Here is a 21,225-nt window from a genome sequence, read left to right on the forward strand (position 1 = left end):
GAATCCTTGAAATAGTCAGGAAAATGTTTAAGTCTTAACATGCTAAAATGGCTGAGTGGTTAAGGCGCTTGACTGCGAACATCAGTAATATGTCTTTCCGTGTTCGATCCCCACCGAAGACTTTTCTTTTTTTCCGTTTTTGTCAATGGTAGGCAGATGGTAGAGGATCTACTTTACCCTACTTTTTAAAAATCGACGGTTTTCCGTCCAAATGGTAGCAGTTTCTACCAAAAAGTAGCATGTTTCATTTCGCTACCAAATGGTAGCCAAAAGCAGTGAAAAAGTAGAAATCAGAAATTGAGAGTGTAGTTATTCTGTGCGCTATCCTCCATTCATAAGTATAAAGCACTGAAACATCTAGAGTTTCTGGATTAAACTATAGTAAAATCAGTCCAATATTCGAGCGTTGTATTGCAGTCAATGTATAAAGGTTCAAAAGGTATTTAATATTCCAGGAATTCCAGTAATTTGCAATAAAAATAACAAATTAAAAAAATATTGGGCCCATTAGTAATTCAATTAGTAAAAGTTGAGACGTAACTGCTTTTTTTTTCTATTTTATGTTTCTCATTTACGAAAACCATTTATGAATAAGGAAATTTTTATTGGTTCATTTTCTGCTTTATGATTTCTTCATTCTTTCTTATATTTGATTACTACAAATAGCTAGACTACCATCCTTTAAATACATCCTTCAAATTCGTATTGATATTTTGCATTTTCAGAGGACTGCAAATCGTGTGCCAAAATGAAAAAGATATTCAGAGTAGTCTTGACACTAACTGCATTATTATTATGTTTTAATTTTATTCCACTCAATCTGTCACGATTTTGTAATTTTACTACTCCTAATTGTTCAACTCCCAAATTTAGACGACACCCTGAGATTGCTAAGAACAGTATGGGAATTTCCAACGTAAATTTTTTGTTTAAAACAGTTAACAACAGTGTTTCTTTCAAACAGCCCACTCAAAGCAAGTGCAAGTTTCATACAAAACTCTGCCCTGCTATTCTTACGACAAATGAGAGAAACTTGGAGAATATGACTGTGAAAACGCAAACAGTTTCACATATTGTTGATTATTTTTTATGGGCTAATCAGTCGTCCTGTCAAATTTCTCATTATTTCGGAGGATTAATGGTTTCTTCTGCAGCTGGCATCGTATCTATGGACGGACAGAAAGCGATTTGTCTTGACCCAATAGTAGCTCCAAGACCAGACCGATGTATTGTTTACTCGTTTGGAATCAACTATGAATGGAGTTTCGACGATGCCATGGATCTTTATGGATGCAAAGTTTTCTCATTTGATCCATCAATGAACGTTTCAAACCACGGTCGAAGTGAGAACATAGTTTTTTATCAAATGGCCCTAAACAACGCAGACAAAAATGAATGGAAGAAAAACATTGGAATACCATCGCGGACTCTTTTTTCAATATACAACATGCTGGAGCCTATACATGGGGCAAATGTTTTTATCGACTACCTAAAGATTGACATTGAATCAGCAGAATGGATCGTTTTGCCACAAATTTTGGAATCAGGGATGATGGACAAGGTAAGGCAGTTGTCGGTCGAAATACACATGGACTTTAATGAAGCCCTTAAAGTATGTTGCGAACAAGCTAACATTATACATTCACTTGAAGATTATGGGATGATCCGCTTTGATTCGAAACCCAATGTATACTCTGTAATCAATGTTCCACAGAGAAAATCTTTGGGCTTTGAAACTTATGAAATAGCATGGTATAACAACAGGGTTTTACACCTTAATTCTTGAAGCGATGAGCTGATATTTGACAAATACAAAGGAAGACTCAAAGCAATACGTTGTGTACACTCTTAGTTTTCGCTTCTAATCTTTCCCTAATTCAGGCTACCACACAGCAGCGACAGCATACTTAATTAATCCTATTACCTCATCACTCTAAAATGTAATAAATAGAGAAAAAGTTTTTCTCGTTCAGTCAAAAGACTGAACGTTAAACAGACTGAACTTTAATTTCAATGTCAAAGCAATAAGTCAGAATGTAGCTTAGGGGAGAGTGATGTAACCAATTGAAACACGGAGCAATTGAAAAAAATCTAGATCTTGACGTAGGAGAGGTAAAGATAAAAAAAATATGAGGTAATAAGGAGTAGGGGCTGTTGATTTTAAGAAAATATTTCAAATTTATACACTAGCGGCACAAAGTTTGGAAACGCGTGGTGGTTTTTCGCGCGTTTACCATGGCCCCTTACGGGAAAATGTACACATCGGCGACTGAATACTTATTTTTTCATACTTAAAAAGGCCAGCCTACTAGGTTTTTTTTTCGTACTTAATTGCTTTAAGATGCTTTATTTAAACCGGCTACTAAAAAATTCTGTAGATTTATAAACTACCTAATTTGAGGTAAATTTTTGGCAATAAGATATAGCCGTGGTGGGATATGAACTATGGAGCTATTTATTCGCAGTCTCATACTCTGCCGCTACGCCACATTAGATTTTAAAATATTATAACCTAATTCAGATTAAAATCCGGACAAGATAGGATAGGTGATAGAAAATTTTCTGAAATTTTTTTTTTTTTATTTACAAACATGTGATTTTGAAGCTAAAGTTTTTAATACATTGCTATAATTTGGTTTGGTTTCTTAAGATTAAGACATGGTTCTCAAAACGGAGAAGTTTCAGTAACCGATAGGGGAGAGTGGGGCTAGTTGGCAGAAGGGCAAGTTTGCAATTCCTAATTTAGAAGAATTGTGTGGAAGAGGTTTTATTGAAATAATTCATAGTCAAAGATGTTTATTGTGTGCACATTTGTGCAAAGTTTTATAAATTTATCCCAAATAGTTTAGGAAATAGAAAATAACGAAATTTTTTGCGTCAAATCCACAATAGTTGCGTGCCTGGAATTCATCAATTTTATTTTTTCTTGGTTTGCATATAATTTAAAAAAAAAATTAGTTTGATAGAAAATTGTGTCCTCTATTGAACTGTAACAATGGATTTGTTTTAATCAATTATAAAGGAGTAATAAAAATTTTTATTTGAATAAACCCCGGGTTGTGGCAAGTTGATAGAGGAGAGTGGGGGCAATTGAGACACAGGGCAATTGAAACAAAAATTGTTTCTCTCGCCGTATAAGAGAAATTTTCTTGAAAAAATTAAATTAATAGAATGAGGGGGTTTATAAGTTTAGAAAAATTTACGAGTTTTTTTATTAAAAACTTTTTAAGATATCTCAAAAAAACTGTTTTTTGTTCCCCAACAATTAAATTTGCGTTTTCAATTTTTTTGTTTTAACCCCTAAAACGCTACGTTTTAGTAATAAAATTAGTTTCAGATGATTTGAAATTCATTTTTCTACAATTTAATGTCATTTAATTTTTCCCTGCACTCTTAAATAATTTTAAATAATTAAATGTAACGATGACCCTATTACAGGGCAATTGAAACACTTTGTTTATATTCCCTGTCTGCGAGTGGTTGCATTTTTTTTTGCAAGTATTTGACGTAATTCATTTAAACAAATGTAAATCATCATGTTAACACAACTATAATACTTGTATTCGCTGTTTGGGATTTATTTAAAAAAGCATGTTGCTTAATGGTTTTTTTTAAAATTTAATTATTTAAATATTTTCAACTAAATTACGATCTACTTTAAGCATATTTTAAAAATCTGTATATCGCATTGTACCTAATGGTAAAATTTGATCACACTAGCAGTTGTGGCTGCTGAGATATCGTGATTTTCATTTTATGTGGGTATGAAGAATCTCCCTGATGGGAAAACCCACGTTGCAATTGCGTCGACACACCGTTTCAATTGCCCTGCTACCATGGCAATTGAAACACTCGAAGCGACCTCAGTTTTTTCAATTTAGTACTATTAAAATTAATCTTTTCTCATAAAAAAATATCGTTTAGTATCTGAGATAATAGGCTACAATTCTATATAATTTTTATATTAAACTTTTTAGTTTTTTTTTCAAGAAATACAAAAAACCAAAAAGTGTATCAATTGCCCCCACTCTCCCCTACATTCCAACATGGGGCATGTCGGCATAGGCATTATACATGCATATGTATAGTACATGGCCTGTCAAAATGTCAGGGAATTTTAAGTCGAATTTTTGCTAGATATTACTTATGGTGAACAGTGGTATGCATTACAGGCCAAAATTTGGCACATTTTAGGTGTTTCACTTTATACGATGTTCACCTGGGAAATGTTTGCCTGAATTGTGTATATTATTTTTTCATTTTTTGCATTTAAGGCTTTTAATCTTTATGTAAGTTATCACAACTTATTTCTGAGTTTCCCACTCTAAAATAACTATAGGATTTTTGTTTATTGTAATTTTATTCTAGTTTGTTTACAACATCAACATTTCACTGAAATCCGTATTTGAAATACATGGGTCCAACTTACCCCACTACCACTGCCAACTTACCCCATTAGTGGGGCATGTAGGCAATATTTTTTTAGCTTTTTGAACGTTGATTTTGATATAAATTCTTCAACGTAGTTCAAATTAAAAAATAGCACGAGAAAGCTGGTTATCTGAACTTTCTTTTACAATTTTTTGGGTGTCAAAATATGAACAATTAAAGAAACCAGAGAAGAAATTTAAAAAATTGTACCAACTAGCCCCACCCTCCCCTACTTAAATTTGGGAAAGCGATACTTAATTTTGGTACAGCTTTTAAATGTAAGTATTAAAAATGGGTAAAGTATGTTCGCAAAACTTGAATAAAGATACTTAAATTAATACATACTTATTTCGAATGTTTCATACTTAAAATGCCATTTACCATCTTATTTATAAGTGGGATGGTAAGTGTAAGTAGCATAACCACATATAAGTATTTGCAATTTACAGTAAGTGACTTGAAAAACTCGTTTTAAGTAAGAAAATTGCAAATTTAGTAGATTTCCGACCTACTTAATCAATCAGTAGGAAATTTCCTACTGAAATACTTACATTAAAGTAGGTTACCGCTGCTGTGTGTTAAGCAAAAAAATTAAGTAAATATGGGTGGAAGGGTAGGGGGAGGAAACAAAAGAATGGAACAAATAAGGCATCTCAACCTATGCCATAGGCATATACCATCCGCCAATACACAGTAAAAGGGTGGGTTTTTTAGCTACATGTAAAGAAACTTACAGCCGCGACTGTATTAAAAAAGAATTCTTATTCCTGCAATCAGTATTGAACTATTGACCTGATGCTAAGCAGCACAGTGTCTAGCAACTAAGCTATTACAGAGACCAACTATTGAAAATGTATAGCATGTTATGTTATATGTAGTCTGCTGTCCGGAATTAGCAACGTGGGAGCTTATGTAAAAAAAAGGGAGAATACAATCATGAATTAGAATAAGATTTTCCATCAAATAAGGTGAAAAAATTCAACTGCCTTGTAAAGGCCATTTTAAGGAATCCAACCATATAAATATTAGTAACGATTATATAAATTTAAGACATATTAAGCGACTTAAAATTTTTTCCAAATATACGCAAAAAACGGAAAATTTAAAATATTATTCTTGCATCCTCTGCGAGTTTTGAACCACAGATGTTTTAGTTGGCAGCGCAGCATCTTTCCGCTAAGGTATTACAGATATCTAATACCTGAAAGAAAAAGCATGTCATTTTATGTCGTCTGCTGCTGTTTGCTGTCCGGAATTAGCAACACGGGAGTTTATGTTAAAAAAAAGAGAGAATACAATTACGAATTTGATGAAGATTTTTCATCAAACATAGTAAAGCATTCAGTTGTCTTGTAAAGGACATTCTAGAGTATCTAATGATATGGACATTAGTTAGGATAATATAAGTTTAACACATCAAAAGCGACTTAATAATTTATTCAAAAATTCGCTAAAAAACCATAAATTGCAAAAAAATTTATTCCCTTATTGAGTTTAGAACCATAGTCCTTATTATTGGTAGCCCAACACCTTTCCATTAGACTATATGAGACATATATCAACTATAAGGAAATGTATCTGATTTTGTGTCCTCTGTAGCAGTATACTGTCCGGAATTAGAAACACAGGAGCTTATGTAAAAAATGAAAATGCAATCATGAATTAGATCAACATTATTCATCAAACATAGACAGCAAATTGAACTGTCTTGTAAAGGCAGTTTCAGGGAATGTACCCTATAAATATTAGTTAGGATAATTTAAGTTCAAGACAGATTGAGCGACCATGAGTGTTAAACCAACGAACCCATTGTTGACAGCAATGTACTCTACCGCTGAGCTATTATAGTATTAATTTTTTGTTAATAAATAGCATGTCATTTTGTGTCGTCTGCTGTAGTCTGCTGTCCGAAATTAGCAACACGGTGGCTTAGGTGAAAAAGGAGAAACGCAATCACTCATTTTATAAATATACCAAGACTTTTAACATTACGATTTCCACAATTTAACAGAGGCCATCCTAACGAATGTAGTGATATCAATAATGGTCGATGAAATGTCAATTTAGGAGGAATTTTTATTATTTGTAATATCGGACATTAAGCCAAACTAGCCGTAATTTCAACGCCATTTTCTTGGAATTTTCACCCCTTGAAAATTTTTAAATTTATATCTGTTAATTGTAAAACTATTGGCTACTTATTGAGATAAATTAATTATTGTATTAATTACATGGAATTATGTGTTTTGGAAGAGTGCCGATCTAGTGTAATTTGGGTTTGGGCAGACGACATTTCGTTTTGACAGATCATTGTTATGATTATTTTAATCATTAATATCTCGTTTTTTTTCTCATTGCACCCCCTTTAATGTCTTAAGCAATTCGATTAAGAATAAGAAATTGAATCAAATGAATAAATTAGTTTTTAAAAATATTACTGTCCGAAATTAGCAAAAATGTCCAGTGTTAGAAAATTTGTCCGGAATTAGCAGATCGGCCATACACACATTTCCCATAAGGAAGCCTCTTAGCCAAAACGGTGTCCGAATTCGCATTTTTCCCTACTTAAAATTTTGCTTCCCCTACTGAAACCAAATTTGATACCTATTCTATCGATTTTAAGTATTGACGATTTTTTTAAAGAACGACATATGAATTTTTTAGTATGACAAAATGCTTTTTAAGTATTTAAAATATTAAAGTATCCTACGTAGCATACTTATATACAGTCGCGGCTGTAAGTTTCTTTACATGTAGCTCAAAAACCCACCATTTTACTGTGTATTGGCGGATGGTATATGCCTATGGCATAGGTTGAGATACCTTATTTGTTCCATTCTTTTGTTTCCTCCCCCTACCCTTCCACCCATATTTACTTAATTTTTCTGCTTAACACACAGCAGCGGTAACCTACTTTAATGTAAGTATTTCAGTAGGAAATTTCCTATTGATTGATTAAGTAGGTCGGAAATCTACTAAATTTGCAATTTTCTTACTTAAAACGAGTTTTTCAAGTCACTTACTGTAAATTGCAAATACTTATATGTGGTTATGCTACTTACACTTACCATCCCACTTATAAATAAGATGGTAAATGGCATTTTAAGTATGAAACATTCGAAATAAGTATGTATTAATTTAAGTATCTTTATTCAAGTTTTGCGAACATACTTTACCCATTTTTAATACTTACATTTAAAAGCTGTACCAAAATTAAGTATCGCTTTCCCAAATTTAAGTAGGGGAGGGTGGGGCTAGTTGGTACAATTTTTTAAATTTCTTCTCTGGTTTCTTTAATTGTTCATATTTTGACACCCAAAAAATTGTAAAAGAAAGTTCAGATAACCAGCTTTCTCGTGCTATTTTTTAATTTGAACTACGTTGAAGAATTTATATCAAAATCAACGTTCAAAAAGCTAAAAAAATATTGCCTACATGCCCCACTAACGGGGTAAGTTGGCAGTGGTAGTGGGGTAAGTTGGCCCCATGTATTTCAAATACGGATTTCAGTGAAATGTTGATGTTGTAAACAAACTAGAATAAAATTACAATAAACAAAAATCCTATAGTTATTTTAGAGTGGGAAACTCAGAAATAAGTTGTGATAACTTACATAAAGATTAAATAGCCTTAAATGCAAAAAATAAAAAATAATGTACATAATTCAGGCAAACATTTCACAGGTGAACATCGTATAAAGTGAAACACCTAAAATGTGCCAAATTTTGGCCTCTAATGCATACCACTGTTCACCATAAGTCATATCTAGCAAAAATTCGACTTAAAATTCCCTGACATTTTGACAGGCCATGTACTATGCATATGCATGTATAATGCCTATGCCGACATGCCCCATCTTGCAATGTATCAACTTGCCCCAAACCCGGGGTTTATTCAAATACAAATTTTTATTACTCCTTTATAATTGATTAAAACAAATCCATTGTTACAGTTCAATAAAGGACACAATTTTCTATAAAACTAATATTTTTAAAAAATTATATGCATACCAAGAAAAGATAAAATTGATGAATTCCAAGCACGCAACTATTGTGGATTTGACGCAAAAAATTTCGTTATTTTCTATTTCCTAAACTATTTGGGATAAATTTATAAAACTTTGCACAAATGTGCGCACGATTAACATCTTTGACTATGAATTATTTCAATAAAACCTCTTTCACACAATTCTTCTAAATAAGGAATTGCAAACTTGCCCTCCTGCCAACTAGCCCCACTCTCCCCTACCTTGCACAGTGAAGCAGGTTGACTAAATCAAAGTCGTTAAAATTGCAAGTACCTTGTAACTCTGACGAATTTTGATGATCAAACACTACTCATGAACTGTCAATTGAAAATCCAACAATTTTTTTGAACACATCAAATTCCATCACAGGAATACCGGGAAGTTTATAATGTTGCACTGTTAAAAAAGGTAATGATTTTCGGTAGATAATTCAACATTATTCTTTCTATCTTTTTCTATTTCAACTAAGAAAACGATATTTAATTTAATCAAATTAATATTAGTATAAATTTATTCAAATTATAACTATGAACTTCAAAAATTTTATCAATCGGTGGTGTTTGATTACAGAATTTCAGCACGTAAAATCAAATGATACCATTTCTTAAACATTTTTCCTAAAATTTTTCTATCACCCAACAGACCTTTATAGTATATAATGCTATGTTTGCATATTATTTATCATCGAATGTAGCTCAGTGGTAAAGCATCGGATTATGACTCAGAAGGTCTGATGTTCGAATCCCGCGGTGTGCGACATCTTTTTTTCATTTCTGAACCCCATTTATGGATATATCTTTATAATTACAACAAATTTCGATATGATAGAAGTCATTTGCTGAATTTTTGACTAAGGATTATATAATTGCCCTACAGAAAAAAAAGTATGCGAATGAATTTTAAGTAGGCTAGACCCTTTATTGAGCCTACTTAACTACTTACAACATTCTTACATGAAACAGGTTTTTTTAGTAGGAAATCTCGTGTTAGTATGGGCGGAATTTAAGTATCCAAAGCCATGTAAGAGACCCTGGCACCTCTTAAGTAGGAAACAATAAGTAGGGAGCCGCTGCTGTGCATCAATTACTATTTTATCACGATGTGGCATATGGTAAGCAACCCTATTTAACGTGTTAACAATAACGACTTAATATTAAGCTACACTCTGACTTACTTGGGCATGGAAATTAACATTAAGTCCCATCGTTTGACTGAATCATAAAACGTCTTCTTTATTCATTTCTTTAGAGTGTGAGATAATAGGGCTGCGTAATCGTATGACACATCGTGGTAAAATAGTAATTTTCGATAAAAGAAGAGTTAAGTAAATATGAGCGGAGGGGTAGGGTGTAAGAAAAAAAAAATAGAACAAATAAGGTATCTCAACCTCTGCCATAGGCACATACCATCCGCCAATACACAGTAAAATGGCGGGTTTTTGAGCTACACGTAAAGAAACTTACAGCCGCGACTGTATATTTTTTTCGCCTTTTTGAAAAAATTTTCAAGTCGCTTTATGTGTCTAATATTTATATTATCCCTACCAATATTTATACAATTCGATTCCGTGACGTGTACCTTATCAGACTGTTAAAATCATAACTATAGCAGGTGGAAAGTATTCGTCTAATTCATCATCGAGTTTTTCTGGTTTTTGGCATAGGCTTTTTGTTTGTGTTTGGCATAGGTTTTTGGCATAGGCTTAAGCTACCGTGACGCTAATTCCGGACAGCAGAAATAGACTAAATGACATGTTATACAATACAGACAAAAGTTTGTCTTACATGGTTCTAGCGTAAGACGTTGCTCTACCATTTCAAGGGTTGAGTGTTCGGTTTTGTCTAGCAACGAAGTAATTTTATTTATTTATTTATTTTTTTATTTTTTATTTATTTTTTATGTACGTGGTTTGCTGTCCGGAATTAGAAACATGGGAGCTTATGTAAAAAAATGAGAATGCAATAACGAATTAGATGAATTTTATGCAACAAATGTACTATCGAATGGAAAAGTTTTATAAAAGACACTTCAGGTAATATAACCGTATCAATATTGGCTAGGGTAATTTAAGTTTAAGACATATTGAGCGACTTAAAAATTTAACAAAAAATACGCATAAAAAGGAAATAAAAAAATAATTTTTGCGTCTCAATGAGTATTAAACCATTGAACTTAGTGTTATGAAACCAACATTTTACCCCTGAGCTATCACAGATATCTATCAATAACAATAAAAGCATGTCATTTTGTGTCATCTGCTGTAGTCTACTGTCCGGAATTAGCAACACGGGAGCTTATGTAAAAAAATGAAAATGCAATAACGAAATTGATGAATTTTATACAATAAATGTACTACCGAATGGAATAGTTTTGTAAAATACACTTCTGGGAATCTAACCATATCAATATTGGCTAGGATAATGTAAGTTTAAGACCTATAAAGCGACTTTAAAAAATTTTCCAAAAATTAGAAAAACAATGACAATTGAAGAAAAAATATTTTATTTCCGCATGGGTATTGAACCATTAAACTTAATGTTCCCAGCGCAACACCTTACCACTACGCTGTTATTGACATAATACGACTTGTATGAAAAGCAGCGTAATTTTACATCATCTGCAGCAGTATAGGGGAGGGTGGGGCTAGTTGGTACAATTTTTTTAATTTCTTCTCTGGTTTCTCTTATTTTCCATATTTTGACACCCAAAAAATTGTAAAAGAAAGCTCAGATAACCAGCTTTCTCGTTCTATTTTTTAATTTGATCTACGTTGAAGAATTTATATCGAAATCAACGTTCAAAAAGCTAAAAAAAAATTGCCTACATGCCCCACTAACGGGGTAAGTTGGCAGTGGTAGTGAGGTAAGTTGGCCCCATGTATTTCAAATACGGATTTCAGTGAAATGTTGATGTTGTAAACAAACTAGAATAAAATTACAATAAACAAAAATCCCATAGTTATTTTAGAGTGGGAAACTCAGAGATAAGTTGAGATAACTTACATAAAGATTAAATAGCCTTAAATGCAAAAAATAAAAAATAATATATGTACATAATTCAGGCAAACATTTCACAGGTGAACATCGTATAAAGTGAAACACCTAAAATGTGCCAAATTTTGGCCTCTAATGCATACCACTGTTCACCATAAGTCATATCTAGCAAAAATTCGACTTACAATTCCCTGACATTTGGACAGGCCATGTACTATACATATGCATGTATAATGCCTATGCCGACATGCCCCATCTTGCAATGTATCAACTTGCCCCAACCCGGGGTTTATTCAAATACAAATTTTTATTACTCCTTTATAATTGATTAAAACAAATCCATTGTTACAGTTCAATAGAGGACACAATTTTCTATAAAACTAATATTTTTTAAAAATTATATGCATACCAAGAAAAGATAAAATTGATGAATACCAAGCACGTAACTATTGTGGATTTGACGCAAAAAATTTCGTTATTTTCTATTTCCTAAACTATTTGGGATAAATTTATAGAACTTTGCACAAATGTGCGCACAATAAACATCTTTGACTACGAATTATTTCAATAAAACCTCTTTCACACAATTCTTCTAAATTAGGAATTGCAAACTTGCCCTCCTGCCAACTAGCCCCACTCTCCCCTACTGTCCGGAATTAGCAACACGGGGACTTATGTAAAAAAAATGAGAATGTAATCGTAAATCAGATGAAGATTTTTCCTCAAAAATAGACAACAAATTGAATTGTCTTGTAAAAGCAATTTCAGGGAATGTAACCATATAAATATTAGTTAGGATAGTTTAAGTTTAAAACATACTAAGCGACTTAAAAATTTTACAAAATATACGCATAAAAAGGAAAAAACTAAATAAATTTTGTGTTTCAATCAGTATTGGTCCATTGATGTTGTTGATATGAGCCCAACACCTTACCACTGAGCTATCACACATATTACATATTAACAATTAAAGCATGTCATTTTGTGTCATCTGCTGTTGTCTACTATCCGGAATTAGCAACACGGGAGCTTATGTAAAAAAAATGAGAATGCAATAACGAATTAGATGAATTTTATGCAACAAATGTACTACCGAATGGAATAGTTTTATAAAAGACACTTCAGGGAAGGTAACCGTATCAATATTGGCTAGGGTAATTTAAGTTTAAGACATATTGAGCGACTTAAAAATTTAACAAAAAATAAGCTAAAAAAGAAAATTAGAAAAAGTAATATATTGGTCTCAATCAATATTGAACCATCGAACTTATTGTTACGATCCCAACACCGTACCACTGAGCTATCACAGATATCTGTCAACAATAATAAAAGCTGTTCATTTTGTGTAGTCTGCTGCAGTCTGCTGTCCGAAATTAGCATCATGGGAGCTTATGCAAAAATTAAAAGGAAACTCAATTACAGAAATGTAAGGGATTTCAATAAAATCCCTCTTACACCTGGGCAAAGGGGTAAAACAAAAGTTAAATAGTTAAATCTATTGGTATTTTGTTAAAATTTCTACGAAAATATATGTGTCCGAATAAGAGAGAACATTTTCGAAAGGGTTAGCCGTTTCGTAGTTAACAGGGCATAGTAAAATTAGGGAATTGTCTTCTAAAAAACAAAAACCCTATTGGCTTTAAGATAATTTAATTGTTTATGAATCAATGAAAATTTATTTTATAAAAGAGTTTTATGGATGTGCTCAGGCTAGATCCAGAGTCATTAATGTATTTTTCTGTGAATTGCGTCAAAAGGACACAAAAAAACATAAAAACATTGTATATTAATCGATTCGTCTTAAAATTCTGCGTCGATTGATGTAAAAATATCAGCAAAAACTTTTTTTCCAAAAAAAAAAAATAATGTGTCCGACATTAGCATTGTCTGTCCGAAATTAGCAAAACTGGGGTTCTCTTTATATTGCTGAAATTATGATTAATTTTGCACTTTATTAGCCAGACTTGGACGCATTTTAAAGAGCTTTTTATATTCTACAATTTGGTATAATTATTTTAAGGATTCATACATTTTTTTCTTTGATATTCTTTGTGCCATCGGAGAGTTAGCTAGTAGCTAGGACACAATCTAGACAGGTCGCCCGTAAGCAAAACGACTAGATTTTATTTAGAATTTTCTCGGGTATTACAAGGATTTATAAGTTGTTTTTTAGTTGAATAACGCATTTCCCCTTTTACTTTTAATTTTTCCCATTAGATTTTGTATTAAATCTTCTTTGCGACTGCAATAACAGTATGGAAAAAAATGAATTTTTGTGTCCGAAATTAGAAAGAGCCTGCCCTGTGTCCGAATTCGCGTTTTTAACCCTATCTTTTTTCAAAATTAAGTGTCGATTTAAGATACTTTATTTTTTTTTAAATTTAAAAATATAAGGTTAATATGCCCCACCAGTGGGGCATGTTGCCTTGTAACATGCCTTGTAACATGCCTAGTGATAGCACTTAACTCAGAATGTAAAAAAAAGAAAAAAAGAAACACTTTCAATTGTTTATTCTTGGTAAGAAATGCTAACGATGAGAAGAGAAAATTAAAAAACCAAAACAAATGTACAGTATCCTGCACAAAAATCCGAACACCGATTTAATTTTTTAAAGCCATCTATTGGCGGGGTAGCGGGTTTTTTGTTTTTTTTTAAAGGGGGAGGGTAGACGGGGTGATAGACACGACAGGGCAGGGTCGGGTGAGTCTAGACCTAAAAAAAAAATGCCCTAAGGTATTACGCTTTAAGGCAAGTTACAGGTCAGGACATTTTTGCAACCCTTAGGGTGGTGTGTTTTTTTAAACGACAGTTCAAAATTTAGGGCTTGGGCTTGGTGATGTTGCTTACCGAAACAATTTAACTTATGTTCCAGGTGCCTGTGAATGTCTTCGTCGTTGTCAATGGCGTTGGTTTTGCCTTTCTGAATGTAATGCTGGAGATCGGTGTTCGATTCCAGATGAGGTGATGAATTATTATGGTTACCTTTCGAGAAATTATCGTTCATAATTAAAACAAGTTTTCATCGAGCAATGTGTGCTTTTTTTGTTTATTAAATAATTTTAAAAATAATAATTCTCTTCGTTCTGAAAAAATTAATATTCCCAGCATATTCGAATGAAGAATATTCTATAGATGCGAAATATTTCACAATACCTTATCGGAAATCGAACACTGATCTACGGCGTCGCAATCAGAGGCTCTACACATATGCCATCGGTATCGACGTTATTGTGCACAGGCAGCTCTCTAATTAATTTTGGGTAAGGAATATTACACAGCCTAAATCCAACATTTCCAACTGTCGTTTAAAAAAAACACATCACCCTGGGGGTTGCAAAAATGTCCCGACCTGTTACTTGCCTTAAAGCGTAATACCTTAAGGCATTAATAAAATGTCTAGACTTACCCAACCCTGCCCTATGTGTCCATCACCCCGTCTACCCTCCCTCTTAAAGAAAAACAAACAAAAAACCCTTTACCCCGCCAATAGGTGGCTTTAAAAAATTAAATCGGTGTTCGGATTTTTGTGCAGGATACTGTACATCACAGAAACCAATTTTAGAACATTCTTAACATAAAAACGTGTTTTCTTAGACACACAACTGACGTGGGCCCACAAAAGACTCTTTAAACATTGCACCAAACTTTCACCGGGTCTACTCTCTTTAAAAAATTCTTGGCACATGATCACTGTTAAAACGTATCCCACTTTTTCGTGGTTGTCAACCACAAAAAAAACATGGAACCCACCAAAAGAACGGGCATTGTACGAAAAATTTGTTTGGCAACAAAAATGTTGTACAATGAACCCCGAAAAATTCGAAAACCTACGGAAAATACGGAGAAACTACCAAAAATTGTATTTGAAACAAATTTCCGTAGTTTCCAACCACGAAAAATATGGATACCCTACAAATAATACGGTTAACTGTTGAATAAGAAATAACAAGGGCGTTTCATTAGATAATTTCTTTATTAAGAACTAGCCATCACGAACAGTACGTGGGCTTCTCTCTGCCTTCATTAGTAGGGCCTTTCTTGAATACGCATAGATGCGTTACACAAATAAGCAATGCATGAATATGCAATGTGACACTTAATAATTACCTTTTGTTTTACACATGAAAGAAAGAACACTAATTAAGTTCACTTGATAACGAAGTTAATCTCTGAGGGAGACTATATCTTCGAACATTGCTTCTACGACTACGACGTTAGAACGTTGCTATAGAGACGAGCACAGACGTCACACACATGGACGTATATGTGTACGAGAGCCACCTAGTGGTGTGTGTTTTGATTATCTTGTCGAACAACGTTAACCTACGAAATTGTGTTAGGCAATAAATTTGTCGTAGTCAGTAAACTACGAAAAATACGGGGCACATACGGAAATGTGGTTGGCCAAAAATATTTCGGGGTTACAAACCGCGAAAAAAACGGAGTACCAACGAAAACAACGGGTACCCTATGAAACTGCGCTTGCCAATTACTTTCTCGTAGTTACTCAACTACGAAAAATACGGTGAACCTACGAAAGTTTTGGTTCGCGCAATATTTTTCGTAGTTACTACAACACTTTTTTCTTTCAACAAAAATCCGTAAAACTCTGATAAGCAAACAAACATAACAAAATCGGGCTTAGTCCAGACTCTAAAAATGAAACATTTGCAGTTGGAATAAATCATATATATTTTCAAAATCCTTGGCATGTCCAACATTTTATGCTTAAATTCGTTGGGTTTTGACCGACCAGTCCAAGTGATATCAGTTCCAAGTCTATTGGTCATTACCTTGGCCATGACACGATACGTCGTGCTGCTTACGACATCTCCACCTACATGTCCAAGCAAGACAACCTAGAAAAAAATCATAAAGGTTCACTCATTGCGTACAAGTACACCTTACATACAGAAGACCAAATTTACCAATCGAGTTTTTACGTCTCCAGTGGAAAGGAGATTTTCCAACTCTTTCATAGTTTCATAGTACTTTTTAATCGAAACGAGGTGATCATCTACTCGTCGTAACTTAAACGGACTAAGTTTGAACTCTCCCCCTTTAATCTATAAATTGCCTAACTTACGATGTACTCCCAGTAAAGTTAAATGCAAGTAATAAAATGGTACATCAAGGACAAGATCAATTGGCAGCTCTTCAAGAATGGTCCATCCTCTGTGATGATCGGGGTCACTTTGTGACCTGAAAGATTCGTCGTCGCGTAATGCTGCACCAGTCTCTACGTAAACAACCCTTCCCCTTGGATTCACTGTTAAAAAGGGTACCACTTATTTGGGGTTGTCAACCACCAAAAATTTGTAAATGTACGAAATTTTGATTTTTTTCGAAAATTCTGGGGTTTTACGTACTACTTTCATTTTTTCAAGTATGTCGCAAATATTTTGGACAACTAACTCCGAAATTTATGGGCTTCAAAGAGAAAGAAGTTTTAGAATAGACAAAAACAGGTTTATTACTCACAGAAGTACAGGGCGATGAATTTCTGTCTTAGTAGGGACATACAATTTCTGGGAACGAGAAGAGGCAGAATGAAAGTGATAGACATCAAAATTCTTCAGTTGTAAGGGATTCAGAGCAATTTGCAAACAATCTGTCCTTTTTTCAATAAGGAAAGACTGATTTTTGTTATCAAATGAACAACACTCAGTGCTGAATAAACAAGGACTTGTAAAGTTTCCATCTTTTTTATGATACACTCTTAGATGACCCAACATTTTTTGACTTGAATTTGTCATTGTGTTACATCCTTCTATTTTGCAAGTATAAGAATCGAGTAAAGTTTCCAGAATTTTTTGTTTGTTGAGAAGTGACTGCATCTCCAAGCAGTAAATTTACGATTTTACAAATAATATTCACTTTTGCAAAAATATGGAAACTAAAGCAAATATGACGTAGCTATGTTGCCAACAATTTACTAAAAAGGTACGCAAACAAGCATAGTCTTAGGTAACAGGGCAAGACGGCAACCTCTAACCCGTGTAAGACTTGTCAGATTTTATTGTATGGGAACGGAAATGGCGTCTCTCGATAACGTGAAGAAACGGTGTGTATTTGTCGAATTAGTTGACGGTAGGGCAAATGCCCCATACGAAATTATTCTAGAAGAAAGCTCAACTGAGCAAAGCGACTTGCAACAAATTGCAAATCGTATGGTTGCTTAAAATAAAGAGTTAGCTAGTGTCTTTGAATCAGGGTATTGTAGTTTTGAAAGACAGAGTGAGTTCCGAGTGAGTAAATGGGTAAAGATATCTGATAATTCGCCCCTAAAACATCTATCTGAAGTGCGCTGTGTCGTGAAAAAAATCCCACAGTTCACTTTTGAAGGTGTGGTTGTCCCTTTCATGCATGAGTCACAATCATCACAAAACTTTGATAACATACTCCAATCAACTACCATTCTTCACCAAAATAGTTCACGAACATCTTTTCAAGATTACACACATTCAGGTATATTATTTAGTCATTTAACACAGAATGTCTAGTAAAATTTTCTATGATTTCTTTTTACAGGCAATTTGGGGAATTTTACTACATCCAAGCTTCTTAATACTATTTCTCCATTTGATTCTGGATTGGATTGTGATGATGTGTCTAGTGGTAAATTGTATACTTAGTGAAAGTAAATTTTATCGTAATCATTTGATTTATTTTGCATAGACAATTTGGTGATCGCTTGTACATCTAAGCAACTTAGTTCTATTGCTTTGGATTCTGAACAAGGTTCTGAGCATGTGCCTAGTGGTATGATTAGTACAGTAGGCTTAATGAAAGTGAATGTTGTCGTAATTATTTTTTTCCACAGACTCCGATGAAGAGCTGAATGCTCAGGGAATTTACAGCCAAATTTTCCCTTTGTCAGAACGTAATGATAAAGGGTATCGTCGACTTGATACTAAAAGATACAAAGTGCCATCATTTTTCGGAACCGCCCTGACCGAGAAGATGAAAAATGCGAAAACTCTATTGTCCGAAAACGAGTATAAGGCTGTATATCGGACATTAGCCGACTCCATTGAGATTCAGACGCTGCATGCACATCCGGATTCTATCCGTTTTTTTGTAGACACCAAGTTGGCGAGATTTCAAAACCTCATCATTGACAAGAAAGACCAAACTGCGACAAACGTTTGTATTTATTTTCGGTAATTCATGCTTGCCATTGTCACTAAATCTCTCCTTATGCAGGCTATCTTTTACTCAAAATTAAAGAGGATTATGGAATACAAACGACGAGTGGCCAAGCAGCAATTCAGTTCGAAAGGTGGTCGTGTGAAAAACGTAAGCAGCTTTGACAAACAAGGTCCAGCTGCCAAAAAAACAAGGCGAGAGGTCGAAAATGATGCCGAACATGCAACAGGTATCAGAGGAATGTTTAAGTATAGAATCATTTCAAATCTGACCTATTTTGTAATATATAGTTGCGGTTATTGATGTGGCATCTTATTCTGAAAATGTCAAAAAATTGTTACAAGTTTGCCGTACTTTTGGTTCAACATAAAGTATAAAGGCTCTGTATCTCTTGACTTTCGAAGGCAGGCAAAGAGAAATTTTTGCCAACAAATTTGCAAATGTAGCTGAGATTCTAAAAACAGCCTGTCCAGTTCTTAACCAAACTACTTATGTAATTATTATCTTTCACCTAACCTTATCCCATGTTAACTGTTAATTTTTGCTTATAGCTTCAGTACGAGTTTGAATTAATGAAAGGTAAGGGTATTTGCAATACCTTTATGAAGAATTGGACAACTATGGTTCCTCGTATTCTACAATTAGCAAAAACGAAGAATACAGTGGAGGTTACCAAAGTTCTTGGATTGTATCCTAAAAATGAACTGGAAGTGTCATTTGGTTAGTTAATTTAGTACTCAGTTCTTTTCTAACATTAAATTTTTTGTTTCTGTTTTTAGACATTTGTGCTTGCGCAGCACTTGAGGTTTTACCCTATCTAATTCCAGTCAGGAAGAAAAAGGGTGTTATCCCTTCTCACTTTCTGTATTATCCTCAAGAAGTATGTTGGTTTTAAAGCTTTGCATTGATTCTTTTTAATTTTCATCCATTTTCTTCAGGATTCAGTTAGCCTGGATGCGGTTTTAAAGGAATCGGTCAATCGTCCCCCGTTCATCATTCAAATTGAAGATTCCTTCCACGTCATCGTAGATAACCAAGTTTTGGTAACTTCTAACTCGGTCTCCGACGCATTGTTGAACGTATTTTCCTCTTACTATGTTTTCTATATCGAATATAGTAAGCAAGTATTGAAATCATTGTTGTTCCTGCAAAGTGAGGTCTTCGGTTTAAAAGATGATTGTTCCATTAATTGCCCTGGTTTACCTCTTTTTGTAAACACTTTTAATGCTGTTAAACTGTAATTGACCTTTTGTTCGTTGTCATTGTCGTCGTCGTCGTTCATTAATGTTTCGTTGAACTGACAACATTCAAACAAAATGCAATTTTGGTCGGCAAAGAGCAATACAAAGTTTAATCGTCTTACATTCCGTCTAATTTCTTTAATTGGCTCATCGTTCCCTAGCTGGATAGGCTACTATAGAATAATTTACCTAGGTAACCTTCTAAATAACCATGAAACTTTAGGGGTAACAACCACAACAAATTCGTATTGCGATACGATAAAAATTTTTCGGGTTTGGTAACCCCAGATCTGGTTTGCCGAGAATTTAGGGCGTTTAACCCCGAAATAGTTGGTAAGTTTTTTAACAGTGTTTACTTGAGTCCTTCCAGCTTTATCATCAACCGCATAACCTATGGTTTCACATTTAGGGCAGCAGCTGTAACCACCATGATCTACAATTTTCAAAATAAAGGCTTTTGCTGGAGCGTCGCAAATGAAAGCGCAATTGCGAAATCGTAAGAGTACACCCCTTACAGTTATACGATACTCAAGGATAACCTTTAACTCGCGACAAGAATGTTCCAACACTTCCAAGTATATATTTGGATCAAATGGTTTTTCTAAACCCCAGTATGTTCCAGCATTAAAAGGGGCTTCGTTGGCTCCTTTTAAGTTTGCCACCCGCAAAAGAACGCTCCAAAATTGATTTCCACCAGATTTTGACAACGGAAGTCCATCAATGTTAATGTTCAAATCAAATTCACCCTTATCAAGTGAGGCATTTTTAAGAGCATTTACAATGCCCTTCTCTAATCCAAAATGAAAGTAAAAACCAGGGAACATTTCAGTTAAAACAACATCGCGAGGGGTTTTTACTAGCGTATGGCAGGTTGAAGGCAAATATTCTAAACCAGGTTGAGTTCGCAAAATTTTCAAAAGAGAATCTGCTTCATGTTGTTTTACGTCACAAACTAAAGCCCAAGAAGCCAATTTTTTTTTAATGATTGATCTCCACCCAAAGCCCCTTCTAGCCAGTCACCGTCGTGGTTTAATTCTTCAAAATCAAATATGGAACTATTTCCACTTACGCTTGCAGATGAAACGCCAGTATTACTATCATTCGTGTCTGAACAATCGTCTTCAAAATTTTCAGTTGATTCGACAGTTTCCAATACAAAAGTATTATGAACAAGCTCTGCTTCAGGGTCCCGATCATACCCTTCTGCGTTTAGCCCGACATCAACGGCTTCGGAAAAAACTTCCTCTTCACTCTCATCCTTCATTATTTAAAAATTTAAATCTCGAACGTTACGCTGAATATCTCTCCTCTTTCTACGTTTAATGCTGGCTGGATTCGCACTAGCCATGTCCTCACACCCACAGTCACTAGAATAATTCCTAT

At 34.0% G+C, this 21,225-nt stretch overlaps 2 protein-coding genes across 5 annotated transcripts; both read left to right on the forward strand.

The window, feature by feature from the left end:
• The first annotated feature begins 337 nt into the window (after window positions 1–337).
• Window positions 338–1,832, forward strand: LOC116936255. The gene is made up of 2 exons (XM_045178927.1): window positions 338–439; window positions 965–1,832. The coding sequence occupies exon 2, from the start codon at window positions 1,043–1,045 to the stop codon at window positions 1,784–1,786; it is 744 nt and encodes a 247-aa protein (XP_045034862.1). The 5' UTR covers window positions 338–439; window positions 965–1,042; the 3' UTR covers window positions 1,787–1,832.
• Window positions 1,833–18,160: 16,328 nt separating this feature from the next.
• LOC123475888 lies at window positions 18,161–19,954 on the forward strand. Of its 4 annotated transcripts, XM_045179095.1 has the most exons (5): window positions 18,665–19,094; window positions 19,153–19,321; window positions 19,381–19,481; window positions 19,540–19,644; window positions 19,719–19,954. In XM_045179095.1, exons 2-5 carry the CDS (start codon window positions 19,174–19,176, stop codon window positions 19,719–19,721), a joined length of 357 nt encoding a protein of 118 aa, XP_045035030.1. In that variant the 5' UTR covers window positions 18,665–19,094; window positions 19,153–19,173; the 3' UTR covers window positions 19,722–19,954. The 4 variants fall into 4 exon arrangements, 2 of the variants coding, with proteins under 2 accessions (XP_045035030.1, XP_045035029.1); XM_045179094.1 differs by having other exon boundaries at window positions 19,540–19,954; XR_006651432.1 differs by lacking the exons at window positions 18,665–19,094; window positions 19,153–19,321 and adding an exon at window positions 18,161–18,214 and having other exon boundaries at window positions 19,540–19,954.
• Window positions 19,955–21,225: the final 1,271 nt, after the last annotated feature.

Source organism: Daphnia magna, linkage group LG9 (assembly GCF_020631705.1).
Source record: "Daphnia magna isolate NIES linkage group LG9, ASM2063170v1.1, whole genome shotgun sequence".
Lineage (NCBI taxonomy): Eukaryota > Metazoa > Arthropoda > Branchiopoda > Diplostraca > Daphniidae > Daphnia > Daphnia magna.